The sequence below is a fragment of the Aegilops tauschii genome, chromosome 2 (assembly GCF_002575655.3).
Source record: "Aegilops tauschii subsp. strangulata cultivar AL8/78 chromosome 2, Aet v6.0, whole genome shotgun sequence".
NCBI lineage: Eukaryota > Viridiplantae > Streptophyta > Magnoliopsida > Poales > Poaceae > Aegilops > Aegilops tauschii.
Window position 1 is genome coordinate 244,802,055 of NC_053036.3, and position 27,455 is coordinate 244,829,509.

The 27,455-nt window shown below is 44.4% G+C and overlaps 3 protein-coding genes across 5 annotated transcripts; 1 reads left to right on the plus strand and 2 right to left on the minus strand.

Moving 5' to 3' along the window:
* The first annotated feature begins 3,461 nt into the window (after window positions 1–3,461).
* LOC109772615 (vacuolar protein sorting-associated protein 32 homolog 1) lies at window positions 3,462–19,516 on the plus strand. Of its 2 annotated transcripts, XM_073508415.1 has the most exons (3): window positions 3,462–3,684; window positions 10,133–10,359; window positions 19,209–19,516. In XM_073508415.1, exons 1-2 carry the CDS (start codon window positions 3,622–3,624, stop codon window positions 10,352–10,354), a joined length of 285 nt encoding a protein of 94 aa, XP_073364516.1. In that variant the 5' UTR covers window positions 3,462–3,621; the 3' UTR covers window positions 10,355–10,359; window positions 19,209–19,516. The 2 variants fall into 2 exon arrangements, with proteins under 2 accessions (XP_073364516.1, XP_020186884.1); XM_020331295.4 differs by lacking the exon at window positions 19,209–19,516 and having other exon boundaries at window positions 10,133–10,615.
* LOC120973269 (uncharacterized) lies at window positions 11,162–19,197 on the minus strand. The gene is made up of 3 exons (XM_040398714.3): window positions 15,669–19,197; window positions 14,011–14,169; window positions 11,162–11,689 (listed from the first exon to the last, which is right to left on the minus strand). Exons 1-3 carry the CDS (start codon window positions 16,945–16,947, stop codon window positions 11,484–11,486), a joined length of 1,644 nt encoding a protein of 547 aa, XP_040254648.1. The 5' UTR covers window positions 16,948–19,197; the 3' UTR covers window positions 11,162–11,483.
* A 924-nt stretch (window positions 19,517–20,440) lies between the features above and the next one.
* On the minus strand, window positions 20,441–24,748 carry LOC109772617 (COP9 signalosome complex subunit 7). 2 transcript variants are annotated; one of them, XM_020331297.4, is made up of 9 exons: window positions 24,411–24,748; window positions 24,213–24,288; window positions 23,544–23,632; window positions 22,841–22,930; window positions 22,498–22,542; window positions 22,328–22,398; window positions 21,811–21,943; window positions 21,444–21,532; window positions 20,441–20,718 (listed from the first exon to the last, which is right to left on the minus strand). In XM_020331297.4, the coding sequence occupies exons 1-9, from the start codon at window positions 24,576–24,578 to the stop codon at window positions 20,697–20,699; spliced, it is 783 nt and encodes a 260-aa protein (XP_020186886.1). In that variant the 5' UTR covers window positions 24,579–24,748; the 3' UTR covers window positions 20,441–20,696. The 2 variants fall into 2 exon arrangements, with proteins under 2 accessions (XP_020186886.1, XP_020186887.1); XM_020331298.4 differs by having other exon boundaries at window positions 21,444–21,552; window positions 24,411–24,731.
* Between the last annotated feature and the right edge of the window lie 2,707 nt (window positions 24,749–27,455).

Sequence of the window (27,455 nt, forward strand, 5' to 3'; positions counted from 1 at the left end):
ATTTAAACACGTTGCATTTGAGGCGGTATGTTGATCGTTGGAAAAAAAACTGAATGACAAACTAGGACGGAAATTTGGATTCGCCTTCAATCTTGGGGATTTCCCTCTCGAAAGCATGGAACTTCCTCGGTGATGGTTCGATTTATGATGGGCGTGCATGACGACATAAGCCAAATCTTCTCAAATTTTTACCAGGGTATGGTGAGGTCATACCATGGCACCATGCCAGGCGTCATGTTTTTAAGCATTTATTTCATTTTTTCTATAGTTGAAAACCCAACAAACAAACATTTGTGGTTGACTATTGCCACACATTTCATCGAAATATCTGTCCATTATTCCTTATAAAAGGCAAGAATATTTACTAAATGGCACGAGCATGGTTTTCCAGGCCGTTCTTCTGGACCCTTTCATGCACCGATTGTTTGAACTTGAATAATGTGCATTAATGCCTAGGAAATGCACACAGTCCTCTAAATATGGCAAATGAACCCGGGAAAATGTCAAATTTGAACACGTTGCATTTGAGGCGGTATGTTGATCATTGGAAAAAAACTGAATGACAAACTAGGACGGAAATTTGGATTCCCCTTCAATCTTGGGGATTTCCCTCTCGAAAGCATGGAACTTCCTCGGTGATGGTTCGATTTATGAAGGGCGTGCATGACGACATAAGCCAAACCTTCTCAAATTTTTACCAGGGCATGGTGAGGTCATACCATGGCACCATGCCAGGCGTCATGTTTTTTAAGCATTTATTTCATTTTTTCTATAGTTGAAAAGCCAACAAACAAACATTTGTGGTTGACTATTGCCACACATTTCATCGAAATATCTGTCCATTATTCCTTATTAAAGGCAAGAGTATTTACTAAATGGCACGAGCATGGTTTTTCAGGCCGTTCTTGTGGACCCTTTCATGCACCGATTGTTTGAACTTGAATTATGTGCATTAATGCCTAGGAAATGCACACAATCCCCTAAATATGGCAAATAAACCCGGGAAAATGTCAAATTTGAACACGTTGCATTTGAGGCGGTATGTTGATCGTTGGAAAAAAACTAAATGACAAACTAGGACGGAAATTTGGATTCCCCTTCAATCTTGGGGATTTCCCTCTCGAAAGCATGGAACTTCCTCGGTGATGGTTCGATTTATGAAGGGCGTGCATGACGACATAAGCCAAACCTTCTCAAATTTTTACCAGGGCATGGTGAGGTCATACCATGGCACCATGCCAGGCGTCATGTGTTTTAAGCATTTATTTCATTTTTTCTATAGTTGCCCAACAAACAAACATTTGTGGTTGACTATTGACACACATTTCATCGAAATATTTGTCCATTATTCCTTATAAAATGCAAGAGTATTTACTAAATGGCACGAGCATGGTTTTTCAGGCCGTTCTTGTGGACCCTTTCATGCACTGATTGTTTGAACTTGAATTATGTGCATTAATGCCTAGGAAATGCACACAATCCCCTAAATATGGCAAATGAACCCGGGAAAATGTCAAATTTGAACACGTTGCATTTGAGGCGGTATGTTGATCGTTGGAAAAAAACTGAATGACAAACTATGATGGAAATTTGGATTCCCCTTCAATCTTGGGGATTTCCCTCTCGAAAGCATGGAACTTCCTCGGTGATGGTTCGATTTATGAAGGGCGTGCATGACGACATAAGCCAAACCTTCTCAAATTTTACCAGGGCATGGTGAGGTCATACCATGGCACCATGCCAGGCGTCATGTGTTTTAAGCATTTATTTCATTTTTTTATAGTTGAAAAGTCAACAAACAAACATTTGTGGTTGACTATTACCACACATTTCATCAAAATATCTGTCCATTATTCCTTATAAAAAGCAAGAGTATTTACTAAATGGCACGAGCATGGTTTTCCATGCCGTTCTTGTGGACCCTTTCATGCACCGATTGTTTGAACTTGAATTATGTGCATTAATGCCTAGGAAATGCACATAATTCCCTAAATATGGCAAATGAACCCGGAAAAGTACCAAATTTGAACACGGTGATTTGCAGGTTGTATGTTCATCATAGAAACAAACTAAATCCATCGCCTTGATCGCTCCTGGGAGCTCCTGTCCCAGGGAGTTTAGTTATTTAAAAGATTTTTTCTCAAGTTTTCATCAGGAAGTTGTGTGCCTTTTGATGTGTCATGGTATATCCATGTCTGGCCAACTGTTAGGAGACCTTAATGTTGTTATTACGTATTCTCTTCGTCCATGTGTGTTGGGCACCTAAAAGAATTAAGGAAATCCAAAAGTTAATATTCCTCGTGAACTATGCATCCTCTTGTTTGGCTCTCCCATGCAGCCCCCTTTATCTTCTTGGTTCCCTTTTTCATGCATTCACAACTCATTCCACCCATTCTCATGCATGTACAATTAAATGTTTCTGTCAATTGTATTTTTTAGGGAACACGATAGGCTCATTTCCAAAACATTGAACATAATGCTGACCTATCATGGTGCATCTTGGTCACAGTGCAACTCCTTAAACGCCATATGCACGTGGACAGAGGGAGTGAATTGATTGAGAATTGTAAGCGGCTAAAAACTTACACATGTTCGAATTTGTGTTAAGGTATATCATATAGAACTTGCAAATGACATTTGTTGTAGCCCCTTCACATCCTTCAGATTTTTCTGAACATCATTTCTGCAATATTGAAATCTTGCATGGTATGCATTCACACGACCTCATTATCGAAGCATCAAGTTTTGACGGTTTTATTCCTCCTAGTTTATCAACATGATACTCATAGGAGATAGAGTAGAATCTTAGAGCATCTATAACTGGACCCCTCAAACCTTTCCTATACGTCCGGGCGGACGGGCCGGTCACTGTCTGATCACGAAAACAATACCCAACCGGACCCCTTAAACCTGCCTTATACGTGTGTGTCGGAGTGGCGTCGACCGACGCCAGCCCAGTGTCGCATCGCATGCATGGCGTATGGGGTTGTGTGGATCACAAGTTTGGGATGGAGCGCATGAGATGGGAGGGAGACGAACCAAGTCGCTTGCAGCGACGAGAAAGAAAAAACGGCGAGGACAAACCTGAAGGTGGGAGGCGAGAAAATTAAAACATGGAGGTTGGATAAAGCACTCTTTCATAAAAAAAGTTCTTTTTTGAAGTAGTAGAGAAAAGAAAAGAAAATGGAAAAAAGTGGGAGGTGAGAAGAACCAAAACAGGGAAGTTGGATGAAATGGAGAGGTTGGACAAAGCACTCTGCTGCAAGGTAGAAAAGAAACACTATTCTTTTTGCAATGTAAGTATAAGAAGAAGAAAATAGAGATAGAGATTTTAAGATGCTTTCGGATATCTTTTTTGTAAAAAATAAAAATACAAGCTTTTTTGGGGAAGGCGCCAAGGTTCGAAGGCCCATTCAAAGTGGCCCGTTCAGTCCATATCCAAACCCCCTTTCTCTCTCCTGTGTCGTCGTTGCCACCGCCGCTTTTTTATACCTAAAATAATACTCCGTCGAAAAAACTGCCGCTTTATTATTTTCATTTTCATTTTCGGAAGCCGTTTTTACCTTTCCTCCGAGTAGCCGCTGCCGCCGCCGCTGACAGGGTAGAACCACCGCATCCGCGATGTTCTCGTGGATCCTCCGTGGCTGCCGCGACGAGTGCTCAGCCACTGACCAGCTCAAGCAGGTCTGACCACCGAATCCCTCTCTTTATTCCCAACAATTCGAAATTAGCAGGTGGACTGTATCATGCCTGTTAGCGAAAACGCATCAATCTGTGATTATTTTGCTCCTGTGCGGAAGAGTTCGCTGGTTGTGCGTATTTCCCCATAGATTGATGGGGCACAGAATTTTTCTTTGCTGATTTCCTGCTCTTTTTTGGTTTTGAATGTGGAGCAACCCATGTAAACTGGCAGCGGGTTGGCTTTGTTTTGGTTCTCATCTTAGACTTGTTGCGGGATCGAGGCATATCAAGTTGTGGAAGGTCTAGATTTGCTAACTTAGAGGACTCAACAATGTCTCAGATGATGTGCATTTTCTCTGGGTGTGAATCTAGGCCATCCCGAGGCCTCTCTGTTGACATGGCGTGGAAGTACAGTGGTCAGTGTTAGAGTTATAATATAAGTCATGTGTACCCCTTTGTATTTATCTCGTAGTATAAGGGGTTTCCTGCATATGTACCACACCTGTACATGTATATATATCGGCCTATGGCCTCATAGGAATACAAGTTGCTTATTCCTAACATGGTATTAGAGCTAGGTCAATTTTTTGCACGCTGCAACTCGTGCTATTGATCTGTCCCGATCGAGTCGGCCGACGTCGTCGTCCTCCTGCTCGAAGTCGTCGTCGACTGCGGCTCCTCCCGCTCGAAGCTCCCTCCCGCTCCCGCGCCCTCCCGCTCCCGCGGAGTCGGCCGCTCGAAGCTCCCTCCCGCTCCCGCGGAGTCGGCCGCTCGAAGCTCCCTCCCGCTCCCGCTCGAAGCTTCCTCCTGCTCCCGCGGAGTTGGCCGCCGCCGCTCCTGCTCGTCCATCCCTCCCGCGACTGCCGTTCGTCGCCGCGGCTGCTCCCGCCCGACGACTCCCTCCCGCTCGAAGTAGGCCGCCGCCGCCGCTCTCCCCGGTTCGGCCACCGCGACCTGCGGGCCCCCGTACCCGGGTGGCTCCTTCCCGTTGCCCCGCCAGGCTCCTCTGCTCGAGCCCTCTCGCCGGTTCAATCCCGGCTGGGCTGCCGTCTGCGGTTTGTCCTCGTTCGGATCTTAGCAAAAAAAAAATTTGTCTACTGCCTCGGGCTTTGTCGCTGTCCCTCGCTGTCCGGTGATCTTCGACGGTACTAACTACACCGAGTTCGCTGGCTTCATGCGCATTCACATGCGTGGCATCCGTCTCTGGGGTGTTCTTTCTGGCGAGGTCTGCTGTCCGCCACGACCGGTTCCTCCGGTGGCCCCTACTCCGCCGACTCCACTGGTTCTTCCTCCGGATGCTAATCAGACCGCCAAGGATGCGGCTAAGGTTGCTGATGAGGCTGCTAATCGTGCCTATGATGAGAGGGCTCTGGCTTATGAGGAGGCTCTTCAGACGTATCATGGTGCTTTGTCTGTTTACACCCAGTGGCTTGATGATGATGCTCGTGCTGCCGCTGTTCTCACTGCTAGTGTTCTGCCTCAGTTTGCTTCTGAGTTTCTGGGTCTTCCTACTGTCTTCCAGATGTGGACCTGTCTTCGTCAGCGCTATGAGCCCTCTGGTGATGCCTTATACCTGTCTGTGGTTCGTCAGGAGCATGCTCTTCAGCAGGGTGACTCTACTGTTGATGACTTTTATGCACAGAGTTCTGCTATCTGGCGCCAGCTTGATTCTCTCCGCAGTGCTGGTTGTCGTACTTGCCCCTGCTGCCAGGCTGTCCAGGCCGATTTGGAGTTTCATCGCGTCTACGAGTTCCTGTCTCGGCTCCGTAAGGAGTTTGAGCCTCGGCGTGCTCAGTTGCTTGCTCGTGGCCGTATTTCTCTCATGGAGGCGCTTTCAGAGATTCGTGCTGAGGAGACTCGCCTACGCGGTGCTGGTTTGCTGGAGGTTCCCTCGGTGCTCGCTACTCGGGTTTCTTCCACTCCATCTGCTGCACCGCCTCCTGCTCGCTCGAGTGCTCCGCCGCTCTTGCCCACTCCTTCTGGTGGCTCCGCTCGCCCCCGTTCACATTGTGACTACTGCAAGAATGATGGTCATATTGAGTCCCAATGCTACACCAAGAGGAAACACCTGCGCAAGGCGCGATCATCAGGGACTGCGTCCTCTCCCTCGCCAGCTTCAGCCATTGCTTTGACCGAGCAGGATATTCTGAGACTTAAGCGTCTGCTCGTGGCTTCCGGTTCTTCCTCGACGGGTACTGCTGGTTCTGTGACTGATGCTTCCCGCACTGAGCACCCGCCCTCTACACAGTTAGGTACATCCCCATGGGTTCTGGACTCTGGAGCTTCTTTTCATATGTCTTCTCATTCTTCCGCTTTGTCTTCTCTTCGCTCGCTGGATTCTCCTGTTCATGTCTTCACTGCTGATGGTACTCCACTTTCTGTTGCTAGTAGAGGCCATCTTTCTACTCCTTATTCTGTTCCTGATGTTGCTCATGTTCCTCGACTTACCATGAATCTGTTTTCTGCCGGTCAACTTACTGATTCTGGTTGTCGTGTCATCCTTGATGTTGACTCTTGTTCTGTCCAGGATCGTCGCACGCACACTCTGGTTGGGGCTGGCCCTCGCCGCCGTGATTCTCCGGGTCTTTGGGAGTTGGACTGGCTTCATGTTCCTTCCGCTGCCACCACCATCGCCAGTTCCTCCGCTGCTGTCGCTTCTGTTACTGGTTACTTCAAGCAGTGGCATCATCGACTTGGTCATCTGTGTGGTTCTCGATTATCGTCTTTAGTTCGTCGAGGCCTTCTGGGGTCTGTCTCAGGAGATGTCTCTTTAGAGTGTCAGGGTTGTCGTCTTGGCAAGCAGATTCAGCTACCATATTCTCATAGTGAGTCAGTGTCTCAGCGTCCTTTCGATTTAGTCCATTCTGATGTATGGGGTCCGGCTCTTTTCCCTTCGAAAGGTGGTCATAAATACTATATTATTTTCATCGATGATTTTTCTCGTTACACATGGCTTTATTTTATGACTTCCCGTAGTGAGGTGTTGTCTATTTATAAGCGTTTTGCTGCCATGGTTCATACTCAGTTCTCTTCACCCATTCGTGTTTTTCGTGCTGACTCCGCTGGTGAGTATATCTCTAAGATGTTGCGTGGTGTCCTTGCTGAGCAGGGTACTCTTGCCCAGTTCTCTTGTCCTGGTGCTCATGCTCAGAATGGTGTGTCTGAGCGCAAGCATCGTCACCTTCTTGAGACGGCTCGTGCTATGATGATCGCCGCCTCTCTTCCGCCTCATTTTTGGGCCGAGGCTATCTCCACTTCTGTCTATCTCATCAACCTTCAGCCATCTGCTGCTTTGCAGGGTGGTGTTCCTTTTGAGCGTCTGTTTGATCGCTCTCCCGATTATTCGATGCTTCGCTTGTTTGGTTGTATTTGCTATGTTCTTCTTGCCCCTCGCGAACGCACCAAACTGACCGCTCAGTCTGTTGAGTGTGTCTTCTTAGGCTACAGTGATGAGCATAAGGGCTATCATTGTTGGGATTCTGTCGGTCGTCGGATGCGTATCTCTCGAGATGTGACTTTTGATGAGTCTCGTCCTTTTTACCCACGACCATCTTCCACGGTCTTTTCAGTGGAGGATATCTCTTTTCTCACTTTTCCTGACTCCCCTCTCCCTCCCGTCGCGCCTGTGCCTATTCGTCCCACTCCCTCTGCTTCTCCACCCCTCGTCGATTCACCGCCACCATCTTCCCCGGTCTCCTCACCTAGCATGTCACCGGATTCTACACCTTCCTCTCCAGTGACTTCTTCGTCGCCACCCCCTGATTCTACCTTGGCGATTCCTCCTTCTCTTGTTCCATCTCTTCCGCAGCATTACACTCGTCGTTCCCGACCTGTGGATGCTTCTTTGGATGAATCGTCCTCTTCTTCTCAGCCTTCTTATGGTTTGCGTTCTCGTCATCGTCCGCCTATTAATCGCTTTGGATTTCCCACCGCTGGTGCTGCTGTTCTTGAGCCGACTTCTTACCGTCAGGCTGTTGTTCATCCTGAATGGCAGTTTGCGATGGCGGAGGAGATTGCTGCTCTTGAACGCACCGGTACCTGGGATCTTGTTTCTCTTCCTCCCGGAGTCCGTCCCATCACTTGTAAGTGGGTCTACAAGGTTAAGACTCGCTCCGATGGTTCTCTTGAGCGTCACAAAGCTCGTCTCGTGGCTCGTGGTTTTCAGCAGGAGCATGGTCGTGATTATGACGAGACTTTTGCTCCTGTGGCCCATATGACCACTATTCGTACACTTCTTGCCGTTGCCTCTGCACGCCATTGGTCTATATCTCAGCTTGATGTTAAGAATGCCTTTCTTAATGGTGAGCTGCGTGAGGAGGTGTACATGCAGCCACCACCTGGGTATTCTGTTCCTGATGGCATGGTGTGTCGTCTTCGTCGCTCTCTCTATGGCCTTAAGCAAGCCCCTCGTGCCTGGTTTGAGCGTTTTGCTTCTGTGGTCACTACTGCTGGTTTTTCAGCAAGTGTTCATGATCCCGCCTTGTTTATTCACCTTTCTCCTCGTGGCCGGACTCTTCTTCTTCTCTATGTTGATGATATGGTCATCACTGGGGATGACCCCGAGTATATTGCCTTTGTAAAGGCCCGTCTTAGTGAGCAGTTTCTTATGTCTGATCTTGGACCTCTTCGCTATTTTCTTGGGATTGAAGTCTCTTCTACCTCTGATGGCTTTTTTATATCCCAGGAAAAGTATATCCAGGATCTTCTTGCTCGTGCTGCTCTTTCTGACGAGCGCACTGTTGAGACTCCTATGGAGCTCAGTGTTCACCTCCGTGCTACTGATGGTGATCCTCTCCCTGACCCGACGCGTTATCGTCATCTCGTTGGCAGTCTTGTCTATCTAGCTGTCACTCGTCCGGACATCTCTTATCCGGTTCATATTCTGAGTCAGTTTGTTTCTGCTCCCACATCGGTTCATTACAGTCATCTCCTTCGTGTTCTCCGATATCTTCGGGGCACGATCTCTCACCGTCTCTTCTTTCCTAGCTCCAGTTCTTTACAGCTTCAGGCCTATGCGGATGCTACGTGGGCTAGTGATCCTTCTGATCGCCGTTCACTTTCTGCTTACTGTGTTTTTTTTGGCGGTTCTCTCATTGCCTGGAAGACGAAGAAACAGATTGCAGTTTCCCGTTCGAGTGCAGAGGCTGAGTTGCGAGCTATGGCTCTTTTGACGGCAGAGGTGACTTGGTTACGGTGGTTACTTCAGGACTTTGGTGTTTCTGTCACTACACCGACTATGCTCTTATCTGACAGTACAGGTGCTATTAGCATTGCGCGCGATCCTGTGAAGCATGAGCTCACCAAGCATATTGGTGTTGATGCTTTCTATGTGCGCGCTGCTGTGCAGGATCAGGTCGTTGCTCTTCAGTATGTGCCTTCCGAGTTACAGTTGGCGGATTTCCTGACGAAGGCCCAGACTAGAGCACAACATGGCTTTTATCTCTCCAAACTCAGTGTTGTTCCTCCACCATGAGTTTGAGGGGGGTGTTAGAGTTATAATATAAGTCATGTATACCCCTTTGTATTTATCTTGTAGTATAAGGGGTTTCCTGCATATGTACCACACCTGTACATGTATATATATCGGCCTATGGCCTCATGGGAATACAAGTTGCTTATTCCTAACAGTCAGTAGGTGGGGAGGACGCAGCGTGTGTCAACGTTGTTGTTTTGTTTGTCATTTTCTTCTTTTTGCTGATCAAATGTGGGTGCTTTCCTCCTGTTCTGTTTGATTATTTAAGCGAAGAAGACTTGTCATGTTTGATCCAGCACCCTGTTTGGAAGGGATGAAGATTGGCTACATTGCTAACCTAATGCAAAACCAGTGAGGCATGGCCGTCATTGCATATCCTGATACCGACTTGGGGAATTGGCACGTCATCGTGATCTTATTTCTAATTGACTTTGGAACCTAAAAAAGGAAACTTTGGAGTGCTTCTGCGGTGATGGGAAATCACAGGGCAGATGTGAAGAAACTAAAGCTGTAGGGTTATTCAAGTAAAAAAAACTTGCATAGTTGCATGTTCAAGTAAAAACATTAAGAAAAGGAACACAGGGTTATTCTGCAGTATAAACAATGCATACCATGCAGGCACCTCAATACAGTTGTAGGGTTTCCCATGGTTGGGACAAGGCTTCTTCCAAATTATTTTCTCCTCCCTTTTTGAGTTACATAAATAAGTTGTTTTCCTTTTCTCTTTCGGTCTCTAGAAATAGGGAACTTAGTTAGAGCAAACTTCTGCACTTGTGGTTACTTATTTAGAACGCAACAATTTGGAGTTTCCCTGGCAGCTATTTTCCTTCTCATTTTTTTGTCCTCTTGGGCTAATCACGAATTCGACAGTATTTAACTGAGTTTAAAGGTTGTATGATATGCAGGACTGTTGTTGCTAACTCGATTAGCATATCATGTTTCTTACCTACTGACTTGATTACCTACACTATACTCTAGGCTCGTGATGTCTTTGTGGCAAAAGAGGCAGTCTTGCAAAAGAAGATATCACAAGAGATGGAACGTGCCAAGGAGTTCACAAAATCAGGAAACAAGCAAGCAGCAATGCAGTGTTTGAAGAGGAAAAGGTACTACGAGAGCCAAATGAACCAGGTTGGAAGTGTCCGGTTACGCATTGATACCAAGGAAAAGATGATCGCTGATAACATGGTGAACAAATAAGACAAGTGAGACCATAGCTCTGCACTATATCTCTTTCCATAAATCATTTTTGCCTTGCTCAGATATGTAATCTTGTGAAAAGAGCATTGTTGCTGTCATCAGAGTAACATTATGATTCTCTATAATGTACATAACACTAACGGGCCATTTCTTAGTGTAAGAGATTATTGAATTAGATCTTGAAGAGTGTGTAATGTCACAAATTAGATAAGAGCTGCGTTGTCTTTTTACTATATTTGGACATGACATATTTATTTCCTACGCAAGCTTGCCATCATCGATACCTTTTTTTTTTCTCTCGAACAGCCATTGTCAATACTTATACTTGTTAGTTTCAGCTATTTGAGGCCTTGTACAATGCAAGACGCTTAGGGGATGTGCTTAGAGAAATAAACTAGTCTTCCTTTAAGCACCACTGCTTATTTGTACAGGGTAGACGCTTAATTAGGCGTCTCTCCTGTAGAAATAGGCACTGGTGCTTTAGAAAAATCCAGTTTATTTTTCTAAGCACCTAGCATTGTACAAGGCCTGATAGGAATGGTTCTGTATTGCAATTTAAGGAAGTTTTCGCATTTCAAAATAGGCTCTTCTCTGGTAGTCATTGGCAGTGTGTATGGTGTGATCCATTATCATTAAATTACCCCCTCCCCCCCTAACTCTTACTCGGTGGTGGAGCTTCCCTTTGACCAAGGGGGGCCATGGCCCATCCTAATCTAGAAATATGCTTAACTAAATATTTATAATACAATCTAGATACCGAGTACTGATCAGATTTCTCAAATTTTAAGCATACCTCATCAGTTTGGCCCCCTCAACATTTTCCTTCAACCTTTTTTTAGAGGAAAAGGGCTCACGCCCCGGTTCCATTGCAAGAACGAAACCACAGAACATTGTTCAAAGCTACAAGGCGCGCGGGGGAAATAAACAGCAAAATGCTGCCCCAGCAGGAACTCTAAGCAATCTATGCTCCTCTCCCCTTGGACAGCTCCCAGGGGAAGCAGGCCAGGGAGAAGATAAAGAGCAAAAGAGCAAGAGAGCGAAAGATAGTACCGAGTACAACATACACCCACACGAAGCTAGTTTTAAATATAAGGAACTTTTTGCAGACGGCGCATCTTTCTTGAGGTCGTCAGAGCGAGACTCCAGGCCTGAAGCAAGGTCTTGTCGCTCCAGAGCATTGGTTCAACCCTAGCCAGGGTCTGGCCATAGAAGGAGGGGCGGTGCTCGCGCCATTTGTTCCAGATGTTGCACCAGGAGATGACATCTCCTTTTGGCGGGGTCCGCGCACCTGATCTCCCACGAGGCCAAAATGGAAGCTGTTTTTCGCCATAATATCTGCATCCCATACCAAGGCACAGCATTAAAGCAAATGTCATTTCGATATCTCCAGAGAGCCCACAATGCAGCTGCATGAAGCATAATTCTGCAGTGTTATTACAATTTTTTGCCCACCATTCAAGGAGACCGTTCGAGTTATGTTCGCTGGTGCCCCCGAGGGAGCCAAACATCTCTCTCCAGAGTTCTCTCGGAACCACACAATCAAAAAATAGATGATTAACAGATTCCAGCTCTTTACAATACAGACAGGTAGCATCTTCTACATGCTGTCTTTTCTGTAAATTATCCCTGGTTAGCGGTTTGTTCTTAACTAGCAACCAAAGGAAAATCTGGATTCTTTGAGGGACATTAGCTTTCCAAATCATAGTAATATTATCTAGAAGCACTCCCCTAAAATTCACAAAATTGTAAAAGGATTTAACTGTGTAAATCCCCTTGGACTCCAAGTCCCAAATAATAGTGTCATCACTATCATTCAAAACCAGATCTTTAACTAAACTAAAGAGATCATTCCAAGCAGCAAGCATATCCGGCGAGAAGCACCTCCTGAAGTTGATTTTCAGGGTCGTACCATCCCAGACCTCACTGATAGAAACATTTGTGGAATTAGCAATATTGTACAGCTCCCAAAAGCTGGTGGCAAGAGTAGTATTGCCAGTCCACTGATCTTCCCAAAACCTAACACTCTTGCCGTTGCCAATCTTCCAGGAAAAGCCTACCTTGGCTGCTTTAATAGCCCAAAGTATTCCTTTCTATAGAGGGGAGGCTCCAGTATCAGGACAGGCAAAAATATTAGGACTATGGGTTCTATATTTGGCATCAATAACTTGTTTCCAAATTTTACCATTATCATTGAAATATCTTTTAGTCCAGGAGGCTAACAGACTAAGATTCATGTCAGCAATGTCAGGGATGCCCAGGTCACCATATTGTTTCTTGAGGGCTACATTCCCCCAAGAAGCTAGATGGTATTTATGGTGACCCTCATAGTCGTCCCAAAAACAGTGAGCAAGTTGAGAGTTAATCATCTTAGTAGCCCACTTGGGGAATTTAATGATCCCCATGAGATAGCAAGGAATCCTAGCTAAGCAAGATTGGACCAGGGTAAGCCTCTTACCAGAGGATAGTAATCTACCTCTCCAGCCAGCCCCTTTCTTAATGATTTTATCTACAGTAGGCTGTAGATCCTCTTTTTTGAGTTTGCTATAATGAAGAGGAGCCCCTAAATATTTAATGGGGAATTCTCCAAGTTTGCAACCAAGAATCTGAGCAAAAATATTAGCTTCCTCTCTGTCAATGTTTATGGGGACCAGATCACACTTATGAAAATTGATCCCCATCCCAGATAATTGCTCAAAGCAAGAAAGTAACCACTTAAGGTTTTTAGCATAAGATAAATTTTTACTCAAAAAGAGCAAGGTGTCATCGGCATATTGCATACTAATTATACCTGCAGGATTTGAGATGGGAAAAAGGCCTTCCAGCTTGTTATTTTTGGAGGCTTTAACCAGAATTCTAGTAAAAACATCAGCAACTAGATTAAAGAGGAGAGGGGAGAACGGGTCTCCTTGTCTAGCTCCTTTGCCAGGGACAAAAAACTCACTGTTTTTGTCATTAACTCTGACACCAACAGAGCCCCTATAAATGAGGGATTCTACTTTTTTCATCCACTTGTCACTAAAACCTCTTCTCCTCATCATATCTACTAAAAATTCTCTATTAATCATATCATAGGCTTTTTCATAATCCAATTTAAACACAAAACCAGACTATTTGCTAGAGTGTACAGTATGAATAATTTCATGAGCTGTAATAATACTCTCAGCAATATACCTCCCCATAATGAAAGTTGTCTGGTTCAAGGCGATCAGATCATTGCAAATAGGGCCAAATTTAGTAGTGGCACACTTTGCAAAGATTTTAAAACTACAATTGATCATGGCAAGAGGTCTAAATTTCTCCATTCTGATAGCCTCAACCTCCTTAGGGACTAGAGTTAATAGGGAGAAATTAAGCCTATAGAGATCTAATTCTCCCTTCTCCCAATCTCTAAACAAAGCAAACATGTTACCTTTAATAAGGTCCCAGAATTGCTGATAAAATAAAAAAAGAAAGCCATCTGGCCCAGGAGCTCCTTCAGCATAAGAGCTAAATACAGCATCCTTTATTTCCTTCTCAGTAAAAGCAGTATCCAAAATGTTGTTATGAGCATCAGAAGTCATCTTTCAGGGTGATATCAATTTTGTCTACAAAGCCAAACAACATTTTATAATATCTAACAGCAGTATTCATGATACCTTCAGGGTCAGAAACAGTACCTTCATCACTTTCAAGCATCAGGATCTGCTTCTTCCTCCTTTTTTGGCTTGCCACCGCTTTGAAATACCCAGTATTAAGGTCACCTTCTAGGATCTCCCTCTCCCTAGACCACTGTCTAGCTTTGATCTCTTCTTTCTTCCAAATATCATTCAGCTCACCTGCAATAGTAGTCATTCTGTGCTTAGTATTAGGCGAGGGAGGGTGAGTCTCAGAGAAAATGTCAAGGCAGTTGTATTCCGCTATCAAGGCCTGCTTATGCCTGTTTTGCTCAGCCTCATAGTTGGCACACCAACCTTTAATAGCTTTCCTAGTATTTCTAATATTGAACTGCCAAATATCAATAGCTTTAGTTAAGCAACATTTGGTGTTCCAGGCTTTGTAGACTATCTCTCTAAAGCCTTCGACTTCAAGAAACCATTTCTCAAATCTAAACACCTTCTCTTTAGGTACAGAGAAAGCACAAGTATCCACCACCAAAGGGTATTTTCTGCCAAGTATCACTCCCTACCCTAGGTATCACTCCCTACCCTAGGTATTTTCTGCCAAGTATCACTCCCTACCCTAGGTATCACACCAACCTTTAATAGCTTTCCTAGTATTTCTAATATTGAACTGCCAAGTATCACTCCCTACCCTAGGTAGAGCTCTGAGATAAACATTAGGAAAAGAGGCTACCCAATTAGTGGACATAAATACCCTGTCAATAGTGGCCATAACCAAGGACTCCTGGTTATTGCCCCATGTGTATTTTTTGCCATTAATTTTCAGCTCAAGCAGACCAAATTTGTTGATCCAGTCATTAAACAGGTCTGCCCAATGTTGATTAATTAGACCAGTGTTTTTCTCATTAGCCTCTCTAATTAGATTGAAATCACCTCCTACTAAAGTAGGGCCTACCCAACCAGTAAGCAAGTTGTGTAACTCATTAATAAAGTTCAACTTATATTGATCATAAGCAGAACCATAGATGGAGATCAGTCTCCGGGAAGATCCATCTTGTTTGCTTTTAAGCAAACAAGAAATACTGTAAGTGTGAATGTCACAGCAAACAATATCAAATAGATCTTCCCTAATCCCTATCAGAATGCCTCCAGCAGTGTTATTGGCAGGAAGCCGTTTCCAAGTGAAGCAGGAACTAGTATCAAAGACTTCCAACTGTAAAGGGGTGAAGTCTTCTTTTTTAGATTCTGAAATACTAATAAAATCAGGTTTATGGGCTCTAATGAGCTCCTTCAACTTGTTGCATTTGATGGGCCCATCAAGGCCTCTAATGTTCCAAAATAGACCTATCATTTAATAATAAAATCAAGTTTACGTCTACTCCTACCAGAATTAGAAAATTTGACCTCAATCCAGGGGGAAACTGACTCTTGTTCCACATTCATATGTGGGCCCTCATCAGTTTCAACGTGTGTCCCTGGACTTGGGGCTAGAACATTAAGTTCCTCACCAGAAATATCTATATTGGCTGGGAGAAACACTTCAGGGTTATCTTGATTAAATTTATCAAGTGTCTGAAGTTCCATTTGCTTAATCACAGCAATATTCTTATTAATATTGCATCCACTAGAGCTCAAATTAATACCTAAGCAATGAACAGTGGAGATAACCACATCATCATCTAGACAAGCAAAGGAATTTTGAGTATCTTTTTTACCTTTTTTTGGTAGGTCCAGATCTTTGATTTGTTTCAATTCTTGGGCTTTCTGCAGAGTAGGTCTCCCATCTTTCTTATTTCTGGTGCTAGCTCTAGTAGCAATCACAGGACCCCACTTCTTGTTTTTGTCAGATGTTTGGGGAAGGGTGTGGGATTGAGTAACTACAGCCTCAAATCTCTCTAGGAGGGGACCTCCCATGTTTTCTATTGGCTTCTTTTTGACAACCTCCAGATAGCTTTTGGTCATTGGGGCCCCTTGAACTTTAGAGAAGACAGAAGCTTCTATATTGCTCTCAGGGACAGGGGTGCAGCATTTTTGTATAGACTTTGGCCCTCTGGAACCAGTACCGGTAGCAACATTCTTATCTTTGTTGATAGTGTTACTAGTCCCAGTATCCATATCCTCCCCCAGTAAGTCATCATTGCTAGAATCAAAATCCTCCTCTTCTTGTTTCTTTTTGTTTGAATCATCATCATTATCATCAGGATCAGATGGCTTGTCTGAGGTGGTCCCATTATCAGCATCTCTCTCCACAGAAAAATTCAGCAAATATAGCTCATGATTGATCTCTACAACTCTGTCTCTGGGGATCTTGCTGGGGTCTCTAACAGCCACCTGGACCCTAACTTTCTCATAGAAACTTCTGAAGATGGTATGCCAGTCAACATTGACAAGCACTCCCAGAGTGGTGGCCACTTGAGCAATAGTCGACCAAGAGAGCCATTTTGGTGGAAGGCCATCAATGACAATCCAAGTTTCTATCAGACTGTCATAGACAGGATGCTCACCATTCCAATCAGCAAAAGAGATTGCCACTCCTTCCTTCTTTAGATTAATTGAAGGGTATTCCACCGAGTCCTTAATATTTTTGTTTGGAGGGAATCTGATAATGTACTTGTTTTTGTCATAAGGTCTGATCTGCCAAGGCCAGTTAGTCTTCCACATATCAGAGAAGTGATGTCCTAGCTCCTTACCAGAAATTTCACCTTTTTCAACAAGAACTAGCCCCACATTGCCAAAATTAAGCCACTCACTGTCTTCTTTATCACTAGTTTCAATGTGAAAGAACCCAAGTCCAGTATTTGCACTCCCCCAATACATAGCTGATGGGTATGCTTTGTACCAGGTGGGCCAAGCATCCATATGGTGTCCAGGGGTCTTACACATGAAACAAATCTTGGGAATGGAGCACATGCCCACAAAATGACCAGGCAGGCCACAATTAGCAGATGGCTCCAATGTATTTTGGATCCACAGTGAAAGGAGGATCATCTTCATGTGCAGAGGCACTCTGATCTTGTACAACAGCACTTTGATTCTTGTTCTTTTTCTTCTTGCTCTTGTTGTGACCAGTCTGAGTCTGTCCACTACCACCTACAGATGAACTCCCACCACTGTATTGCATTGTCTGCACTGGATGCATATTCTGGCCTGCTGAGTTGAATTGCTGATCGTACCCAAGGGCGGCTGGCATGTACTGATATGGGAAACTGGGGTGCTGGGGCCACTGTGGCATCTGAGGGTTCCATCCCCCTTGATATCCATACATGGGATTTGGCTGCATCATGGCTGGAGCAGCTCCCACAGGAAACAATGGGGGTTTTGCAAAAATCGACAAAGGCGGGGGTTGAGGTTGGGAAGCCTGTGGAGCCTTAGGAGCCTGAGGAGGAGGCAGAGTAGTCGCAGCTTGTCGACCATCTGTTGTGGTAGCAGGAGAACGGCCCGGGTTTTGTCCCCTGCCAGCACCATATCTTCCTCCTCTATTGCCTGAGTCTCTTCCACCTCCCGCCATGAGATTAACCACAGAAGCGTAAGGGATCTTACCCGTCTTCCTCGACCAGTGATCACGGGAGAAACTAAAGAACTTGGGGTTGGGCAGGTGCTTGGAATCGCGCACAACCACAGGAAAACAGTCCGCAGCCGAAAAATCACCTGAGGCAAACTTGTCTTTCCTGATCCAGACTAGGTTGGATCTGGGATTTCTCGGGCGAACCCTAGCTGGATCTCTCTGTGTTGACCCAACCCGCAGGTCAGGGGGAGCACTGGGATGCGGGTTTTGAGAAGGCGCCGCCACTTTAGTAGAGTAGCAGTCGTCTCTCCCTCTGAAACGGCCAGCTGTCTCGTTTCCATCCTTTTCGCTTGGCCCACTGACCTGTGGGGCTTTCCAATCTACAAGCTTCCATGGGCCCGAGTCCACACTCTCCCTCAAGCTGAAGATCGCCGGCGGCGGCGAGGTCGACCTCCTCGGGCTCAAGCTGCTACTCCTACTGGAACCAGAACTCGCCGAAGCTGACGAAGAGAATCCACCCTCAGAACTTGAGATTTGAGCAGATACCTGACGGCCCCTCCTCAATCTCGCCTGACTCGCACATGTCACCGGAGAAGTCAGCGCCAACGCCGGCGGCGACGCCGCCCGCCGAATCAATCTCGACTGGTCGCCGGCGACGAGGACGAGAGCTGCATTGGTGCGCCCGACGGCATCACCCCCAATAAGCACTCCCACCTCAGCGCCCTCCGGGGATCCTCTGATTTCGCCTCCGCCCTCGCCCACAGCACGAACGTGGCCGGCGGGGAGTGGGGGGAGGCGGGCATCCTTGCCCTTTCCTCCGCCGTGGCCTCGCCGTATATCTTCCTCGCCAGAATCCTCTGCTCCAAATCTGCCCTCCTCTGACAAGTCTCTGCATATTTCATCGTCGCGGATCTCATGCTCGGGTCTATCGCCGCCGCCACCATGTGATCCGCCGCCTTCCACTCCCGCACGCACCGGATCCATGCTGCGGTGGCGTCGCGGATCCTGGTCGCCCGCTCCACCCAACCCCGAGCCCCGGTCACCATGAGTACCCCCTGCAGAACTGGCGAGATCAATCTCACCATCTCCGGGGAGGATTCGTAGATGTGGAGGGGCAAATAAGGGGGGAAGGGGGTGCGGCCGCGGTCGCCGCCTGCGGTCCTCGCCGGCGAGGGGGCATGCCGCGAGGTTGGAGCGGTGAGATCGGCGGTGGTGTTGGCAACGGCGAGCGGGAGGCGTGGAGTCGCCGTGGCTGCGAGCGGTGGAGCGGTGAGATGTGATGCTCTTATTGTAACTCAACTGGTAGAAAATTCATTTGACGTTATAGCTTTGTGCACTTGATGTTGCATGACTCTCGAGTTGCAAAAAAAAAACTTGAATTCGGATAAAGAGCATCTATCTTCTGTGTGATCTATCTTTCGGCAGCATGAAAATCTGTGTATATCACTAGTGTGAGGTGATTCTTCTCATAACTGAACTGATGACAGCCTTTGGATAGATATGGAGCATGTCAACGGGCATCTGAATGGATCAGTTACTGTCTTCCTTTTTGGTTCCTTTCTTTCTCTGTAATTATGTTATTGCTGTTTCTTAAGCATATAACTTAACTGTGTATAAACTTGTGTAATGTGGCCTTGATGTCTGCTTCACATGTTGATAATGTCTTAAATTTGCATGTGCTTTTTAAACTTTTGTTGTTCTACTCTCTTTTCTAGAGTGATGACATGTCTGATTTTTATTTTATCTGCAGAGTGGAAGACAAGCTATTTTCAATCTGAGCAGCCACCTTAACATCTGTAACAGCAAGGAAGGAATGGTGGCGACTTTTTAAGATATCTGTCATTTGTATATATAGTGATAGCCTTGTTTGTTTTCTTTTGTCATCGTTGGTGAACACTCTGCAGTGATCATAGTAACTTCCCAGTCTCTTTTTGCGTAGTCTGGATTGCTTACCACATGTGTCACGTGGTGTAACTTCCCAGTCTCTGATTTTGTGTGAATTGCCTTTTGTGGATTGTTTCGGCATCCATTTGAGTGTTTCTGTGCTGCCCACCACAACCCTACAATCTTCTATATCTAAATAGCTAGTCCCACTAACAATTTTAAAGCACATACAGCTATGCTACACTCATCATCCAAATTGCAAACATGTGTGTCCTTCATACCCAATTTTCTTCTTCCACACTTTTGCCAGGTTTTTTAATAAACTCCCTAACGGTAATTGGGTGTACATATGATGTTTTCAAAGCTATGCAACATATTACTAATTTAAATATTCATCTTCATACAATCAAATATCAATGAAGATATATGGCAGCCAATTTCTGCAGAACACATGGGGTTTCACCTAGTTCCTTCAATTTTCCAGCCTCATTTTCTACATATTTAAGCTTTGGAAATGATAAAATCCAAACGTTTTTTTATGGCAATTTTAGTTGACACAAGGGTGGACAAGTTTAGTTGGCAAGCACGGCAATTTCGTGGCAAAAGCCAAATTGAGGGTGGATTTGTCATGCTTACCAACTAAACTTGTCATGGTTAACAAAACATTGGTCAAATCCCAAACCGTTCAGGACTTATCAATGTCCTTAAGCTTATCAGCTCAGGGTCAACCAGCCAGAAAATGAGATATTTGAGGTGCAGGTGACGACACGACCAAAATATGTTAGGCCACTATCAGCTAGCATGTGATAGACGGAAGATAAGACGTCGCACAGGCTGTAGCTGAGACTAGCTGAAACGCAGAGACAAAAGGCAATACGATGTCATATTCACAATTAGAGAAATTAGCTTCACAATTAGAGAAATTAGCTTTAGCTAGGCTGTAGTGGCGTCGTCAAACTTCCGCTTAACATTCAAAATTACAGAAATTAGCTTTGGCTAGGTTGTAGTTGCGTCAGTTTGATTTGTACTGTTGTTATCAGTTTCAAAGGCCTTCGGGTCAGAGCGCCCAACAAAACCAAACCAAACTGAGCGATCACCTTAGGTCACCAACCTTTTCAGAACCATAATCTTTACAGTGCTAAGTCACCCATATGCCCTTTGTGCTACTTAATAAATGCGGCAGTAAATCATCTCCTTGTAACATCTCATACCAAAAACAAGCGTTTTCTCAACAGAGACTCGCTTCATGGGAAGCACCCTAATTGACGCTCCTAAACTCCGGTGACAAAATGTCTCAAGAACAGCATTCGGCACTTCTGCGAGCAGGGACCATAGGTGTGATACTTCAGTCAAACTATGCCATTGGTTGTCGCCTCCTGAAATACAAGATTATAACCAAGTTAATCATAATTTGATACTTGTATGTAATTTCTAATAGCATGGAAAAGCATCTTTCCTAGTAATTATAAATGCTGAACTTGGTGGTGAATTCGCATGTGGGCCTACCAGGCTTCACAATAAACAAATACACTCCTCCCCACAACCTTCAAAGAGACATAAATAATTGTACTTTGCTCACATGTGAGACCTAACACACAAAAAAATACCAGACCCATGGCCTTGTGCCGCAATCAACTTACTAATGACTACCTTGATAGGATTTAAATTCGCATATGATGTCTCACTTCAAATCTTGCAAAGTACCTACTACGGTCACTTAAAATTCTCCGACGCCTACCACTCATTATCATATTTTTGCTTTATTTTAATCGTCAATCGTGTAACAGCCTTAGGACACTATCATCTTTTCACCGTCTCCTAAACCAGTGGCTTAACTCTTCGTTTTTTATGACTACGCATGGGCATTGTGCTAGCAGGCAATACAAACTGAGTGGAGCGAGTCCACATTCAGTTATCCAAAATGGATGGTTTCGCTAGAAAATATAATTTTTAATAGTCCATAGACTGCATAGCTTTTTTCATAGTGTCAAAAAATGATCTTAAAGTTTGGAACGGAGGGAGTATAATTTAGTTATTACTAGCCAAAATAGCAAGATACTAATGAAGAACAGATGTAAAAATTCCCAAGTGAGAGAAATACCTTTTTGGTCGGATGCGGTCCTCCTCAAAATCCATTATTCCTCCAGATTCAGAGAGAAAGTCGTCATGCCCCCGTAAGTCATTGTCTGCCTGCTTACATTGTTCAACTTCTGCTATCAAGTAAGAAAATGGTCCGGCAATTCCACTATTTAATAAAATTAGTTGCTACCATATGAACATTCAACAGTTGATAACTAAAATCAGAAAGCGAACAATTTTAGGTAAAAAATACAGCAGAATGAATATAATCAACAACCTATTGTCATAAGAGATATGCAAGACTTTATCATAGCTACAGAAAAAAGGAAAATATTTTATATCTACTAAAAACTATAAATAGTAGGAACTTTCAATTTTATCCAACTGACCTTGACTGACTTCTTGGCTTCTTCCACTCTGTCTTCAAATTCTTTCTGGTGCTTCTTGTTCAATTCACTTGTTGTATCCGCCCACTTGATTTTCTCCTGAATTTGGTGTAATAAATTATCTGATGTTCCCAACCTGTGAAATGTACACATTTGGATCATAATGGTAACAATATACTTCTGTCGAGCCCCTTGCGATACAGTCACTTCATAATGCACAGTGGAGATAAAAACAATATTTTAACTTCTTTAGTTTGTTATAGAAATGTCAGTCGTAGAAAAACAACATGCATACATGTCACAACAGCCAACTGACAGACGTTTATCTCCTTCATAACTAATAAGGGGATTCAGACATAGCAGAGAGAAAAAAGAACATGCCTAGACATGCTACCCACTACAGTTTCAGAACAGAACTGAAAATTACACTAACCAAATAATGGTTATTCAAAACAATATGAAAAGATTCACATTTCTTGAACAGATGGAGATAAACTTGTCGAAACATATAAATACACACCAGTCAGACAAGGTCTCAATCATGTTGGTTAGCTGATCAGGTGTGAGGTCCCTTCCAGCTGCAAATTGTACCTGAAATACAAGGAAACAAATAATAAGGGAATATTGCTAGAAAGGTGAAGGATAAATTCATCAATGATGTAACATATATAGGCTCCATATATGTCTTACTTCAAAGCACCGCCGCAGTTGGTCCAACTTGCCTCTGACAATACCCTAATGAAACATGCAAAATGTTACAAAATTGAAGCAAATTAACTAAATGTTTTGGAAATCAAGAAACACAGTATATTAATCCTAAAGGGTAAAGACAAAACCACACAGCGAAGACATATCACAATCTAAATCTCACAAATATAAAAAATACTCCCTCCGTCCCATAATATAAGAGCGTTTTTGACACTACACTAAATGATAAATAATAATTTCAAAAGAGCCATTTCTTGCTAATGAAGTTGAAGGATGAGAATGTATAGAATGCAAGTGTGTAATAAAAGAGAACACAAGGACTTACTGAGTACATGCACTCATTGATGAGGAAATCTTCAAGTTCTCTCACATTGGAAACGTCTAGCTCTTGCATGAGCTGATCATATGGAAGTACCTAGAAAGGAATGAGAAAAAAAGTATGTTTACGATTACCTGGCGTCAAACATAGCTCATATCAGAATTAAAAAGAATTACTGCCTACTCCCTCCGTTTCTAAATATAAGCCTTTTTAGATATTTCAATACGGACTACATACATATGTATATAGACATATTTTAGAGTGTAGATTCACTCATTTTGCTCCGTACGTAGTCCATATTGGAATCTCTAAAAAGTATTATATTTAGGCACGGAGGGAGTATATACGTTTAATCAAGCTAAAAAGATAAAGATAGGCCCAGAAATTTTGTAACCCTTGATTACACAAACATAATGAAGTTCCTGCAGCTATTGTTTATCAATTTATAAAGGAAAAATACCAGTAAACCTTGCAGACTTGGCTCCCAAACATACAGAAATACACAAACCATTTACAACTAGAGAACTAAGAGGCACTAGAAGATTCAAGAAATCCAGACAACAAATACGCCGTCCTAAAACGACAGGCAGCACTGGAACTACTGCTCACATGATTACATGCGAGTTTATCAAGCTTCATTCTGTGTCCAAAGAAAGGGGAGCTGAACAGAAATGCTAGGCATATTAGACAAGATAGCTAGAATTTATACCTTGGTTGACTCAGCCAAAGTTAGCACACTGAGTTGCTTCAGCTTCCGGGCTTGATCAGGCAACAATGCAGGGAGGGCGCTAGAATTACCTACAGATAAAGAGTAATTACTCAAGCAATACATTTTCATATTTTCGTATGTTGCAGGGCATGCTAATGGTGATGATAGATGAAACAAAGTTCTAGCAATCAAAGACATGCTAAACTAAGTCAGATGCCCAAAGGCAGGAAGGAATTCATGCCAGCAACAATTTCACCCAGAAAAGGGTGACTGCTGCATAAAAAGGCAAATTGATTACCAGAGCTGAAGCTCTACTTTTAAGCACATCAAAACAAAATTTGGAAAATTATCTGCAAAGGACACAACACAGGAACAGGTGGCTATTTGTATTAATTCAACTGAGCATCAAAGCGTAAACATCAACCGTTAATTAGACGAGTAAAATTATGTAGATTTAACGTTCCCAGCAAAGTTGCCCTGTTATGCGATCATTAGGGCTTCAGGGCAAATGGCTAAATTAATAGCGTACTACACAAACACATGGCAGATCAGATAATGAGTCACAAAGCACAAAATACAACAAACTGGAATAAACAAAACACCGCCTACATATCAAATCAAAAGGGCAATGCATCATGTGTGCACATCAGGCCAAGGGAGATATCTTACTCTTGTAGTCCTTGAGGGTGCCGTAGGCGAAGAGGCGGAGCAGGTCCAGCGACGAGGCGTACTGCGTGCCCGTTAGCTGCACCAGAGGAGCCACACCACGGAACAATAGATCGAATAAGAAACCCCATGGTGGGAACTGAAAACCCTAACACCTAACACCGCGTCGGCGCATAGACGGGCAGAGCAAGCAGCAGATACCTTGGAGAGGGCTGGAAGGGTGAGGAGCTCGGAGAAGGCAAAGAGCGCCGGGTGGGAGGTGGCCTCGAGCACGAGCGCCGCCAGCTGAGGACCCGAGGAGAGCGCCGCCGCCTGCGCCGAGAACTGCTCGATCAGCTCCGCCTGCCGCCGCTCCGCGTCCATCGCCATCTCAGCCGGCGACGGGAGGTGCTGGTAGGGTTAGGGTTCGGGGGATCTCTGTCTCTCCTGCTAGTCCTGCGGTTTTGCTTTCGCTTCGCCTCCCTGTGGGCTTCTCGTGTAGTTTTTGGCTTCCGGTGGGGTTTTGGTTTGGATTTTTGTTTCGGGATGGAGTCGACTCGGTGCCGGTGGTGTCCGCCAGGTTGCCGCGTACTTTGCGTGGGTCGCTTGCGTTGAGATTAGTTGTATTTATTTATTTATTGATTGACGAGAGAGATTAGTTATTTTCTTAGTCGCGTTGAGATTAGAATTTTTTTAAACAAATTTATAAAATCTCAAAATATGATATCAGAAAATTTCAGTTATATATAATCCCACTATCCTCTCCTGGACCGAAGAGTGACTCTTCGTCGCATGGGCCAAAAAGCGCTCTACGTTTCAAGAAAGGCTGAAGAGAGAGTTTTGACTCGTTGCCAAATTCTTGCTCCAACTAAACTGTCATGATGACAAAAATTGATTAAGACAAAGAATAACTTGAACCGTGCATCATGGAGAATGAATTATGTCAGATTGGTCTAAACAAACCATCGCAAGCTTACATCACGCTCGGTGAGAAATATTTCAATTACTCTCACACATATACTCATCTAGATGATGCCAACTATCGGTATGGGGACCATTGGTTTTACTCGCCCAACTGTACACGAGCCACAATAGCCTTCTTGCCAGGGAAAGACGCCAAGTGAACGCTTTGTCAAAATAATCTCCCTGAGATCTGTAGTAGTATGCAGATCTTTGTTAAGGCCATCACCATGGAGTCCGTGATAGCATGCAGATCTTTGTCAAGGCCATCATCATGGAGTCTGTGGTAGCATGCAGATCTTTGTCAAGATCAAATATACAAACTCCGAAATCAATACTATAATTAAGCAATTGTTTTCTTTTAATATCCTTTTCAAATCTCCAATCCACAACGGGTAAATCTATCGGACATACACGAACACATACTTCACAAGCAATACATTTATCAAATTCAAAGTGGATTCGCCATCGGAAACGCTCTGGTGTAATTGATTTTACCTTCGCTAGAATTCCACATCAGCAACAAGGTGTGTATCAAGAAGAGTTGTCCAAGCAACATGGCAACAAACCCAAGGTAAGGGATATCTGGGAATCGACCATGGCGTCCTGCAATGTCGTTCCTACCCGATCCACGAAGGACCCGACCCACATTGGCAAGCGGTGGCAACAGGGCACCACATCAAGTACGTGGCGTACCAGTGCTACGCAAACATACCTTTTCCGTTAAATGGCGAGCGTACAGGTGTATTGGTGGAATTACAGTGATGCATGTGATGAATCATCACATGTTTATCGTGCGGTTGACACATGTACTGCACACGTATGCGTGTCGCACTAATATTAGGTAGATACTTTAAGCGGCGTAGATGTGACGGGTATTAGTTTCGGAGGCCAGAAGATGATCACATTGCAGGTCATTTAATGCATCTGCCTACTCTATCACAGCTAGGTATAGACTACTGTAGCCCTTGTGGTACCTCTTGAGTTATAAAAGGAGGGCCTGACTACACAGAAAAGGGCTGGACTTTAGTTAATACATAAAAGCACACAGATAATTATTCCCTTGCCGGTAAAGACTTGTAGCTATCTGCCCACAGCATAAAAACTAACACAAAGTAGGAGTACGGTTTTACACAATCATGCAGCCCGAATCTGGGTAGATCCTCATGTGTTATACGATCTCATTAGGTGTTGATCCTCATTTTGTTCCCTACACCACGAATCGGCAAAGGAGTCTTTCCAGTCCTTGGTGTCTCGTGTGTGTTCTGCACATGCACGACGACACCAACCTCATAGACACTATCCCTCGTACTATTCTTGTCACTGACCGCGCACACCATGATCCATGTCATCCGCGGGCGTGAATCGGATGTTGCCAACTCCAACAATGAACACAATTTTAAGAGGAGTAGTGTATAGGATGTTAGTGACATCTAGATGAGTAGATGTGTGCAATTAATTGAAAATGTCTCATCGAGTGCGATGTAGCCTTGCACTGGTCAATGCGGAATGAAATTTCGTCCTCCGCAATGCATGATTAAAGTGGTTCTTCAACTGAATGGATTCTCCTCGTCGATGCGGTCTTGGTGGTGTGAGGGTTTGACCAGGAGAAGTTGTGGTGTATAGGGATGTGCATGCTAGGTGAATGTCCACTCTTCCTCTCTTACATGAACTCTTCATCTATTACAGGAACGCAAGACCCACTCTTGGTTTATTACAGGGACGAAGGCCAGCTCTTTCACTTTCCTACGAACGAAGGGTGATCTTTAGCCCAAACTTGAACGGAAAGGGCCTCATCAGCCCATGTGTGGATGAAGAGTCACACTTCGTCCCAGGGGAGGACAGCCAGGGTATAGAACATGAATTTATTAAATCCTATCTACATCTTTGAAATTTCATAAAAATATATTTTAAAAATAGATTACTACTCCATGTGTGTTGTTGCGGGAACTTGTTAAAAGAAATGCATAAATATGAAAGGTTGCTAGCCGATGGCTGGCTGTAGGGGAGGAAAAACAATCGCCTCCCCTGCCTTCCGATGCGATGCACCTGACCGTGTGAGCATGTTCCCTCTCCCCTGCTCCATTCCATCTTTATTGCATGATGCAACACCATGTTAGAGCAGTTGCGAAACCGCTCGAGCAACTCAGCAGCCCTCGCGTAGCATTCCCCACAACAACTGTTGGCTCGTAGCACCACGTTGATCCACGTTGCAATAGGCTTCGACACCCCTCGCCGTAGAACTTGCAGCATCAATGACCATCATCGTAGCATGCGTGCAGCAGCTTTGTCGCAAACATCCGACCA

Coding starts and splice junctions, on each gene's coding strand:
- LOC109772615 (XM_073508415.1), top strand. CDS start 3,622: ATGTTCTCGTGGATCCTCCGTGGCTGCCGCGACGAGTGCTCAGCCACT. Junction 3,685..10,132: donor CCACTGACCAGCTCAAGCAG/GTCTGACCACCG, acceptor ACTATACTCTAG/GCTCGTGATGTCTTTGTGGC.
- LOC120973269 (XM_040398714.3), bottom strand. CDS start 16,947: ATGAAGATGATCCTCCTTTCACTGTGGATCCAAAATACATTGGAGCCA. Junction 14,170..15,668: donor TCTGGACCTACCAAAAAAAG/GTAAAAAAGATA, acceptor CTACTATTGCAG/GTGAGCTGAATGATATTTGG. Junction 11,690..14,010: donor GATGCTTGAAAGTGATGAAG/GTACTGTTTCTG, acceptor TATGGGATGCAG/ATATTATGGCGAAAAACAGC.
- LOC109772617 (XM_020331297.4), bottom strand. CDS start 24,578: ATGGCGATGGACGCGGAGCGGCGGCAGGCGGAGCTGATCGAGCAGTTC. Junction 24,289..24,410: donor CCCTTCCAGCCCTCTCCAAG/GTATCTGCTGCT, acceptor CCTCTGGTGCAG/CTAACGGGCACGCAGTACGC. Junction 23,633..24,212: donor CACCCTCAAGGACTACAAGA/GTAAGATATCTC, acceptor CTTTATCTGTAG/GTAATTCTAGCGCCCTCCCT.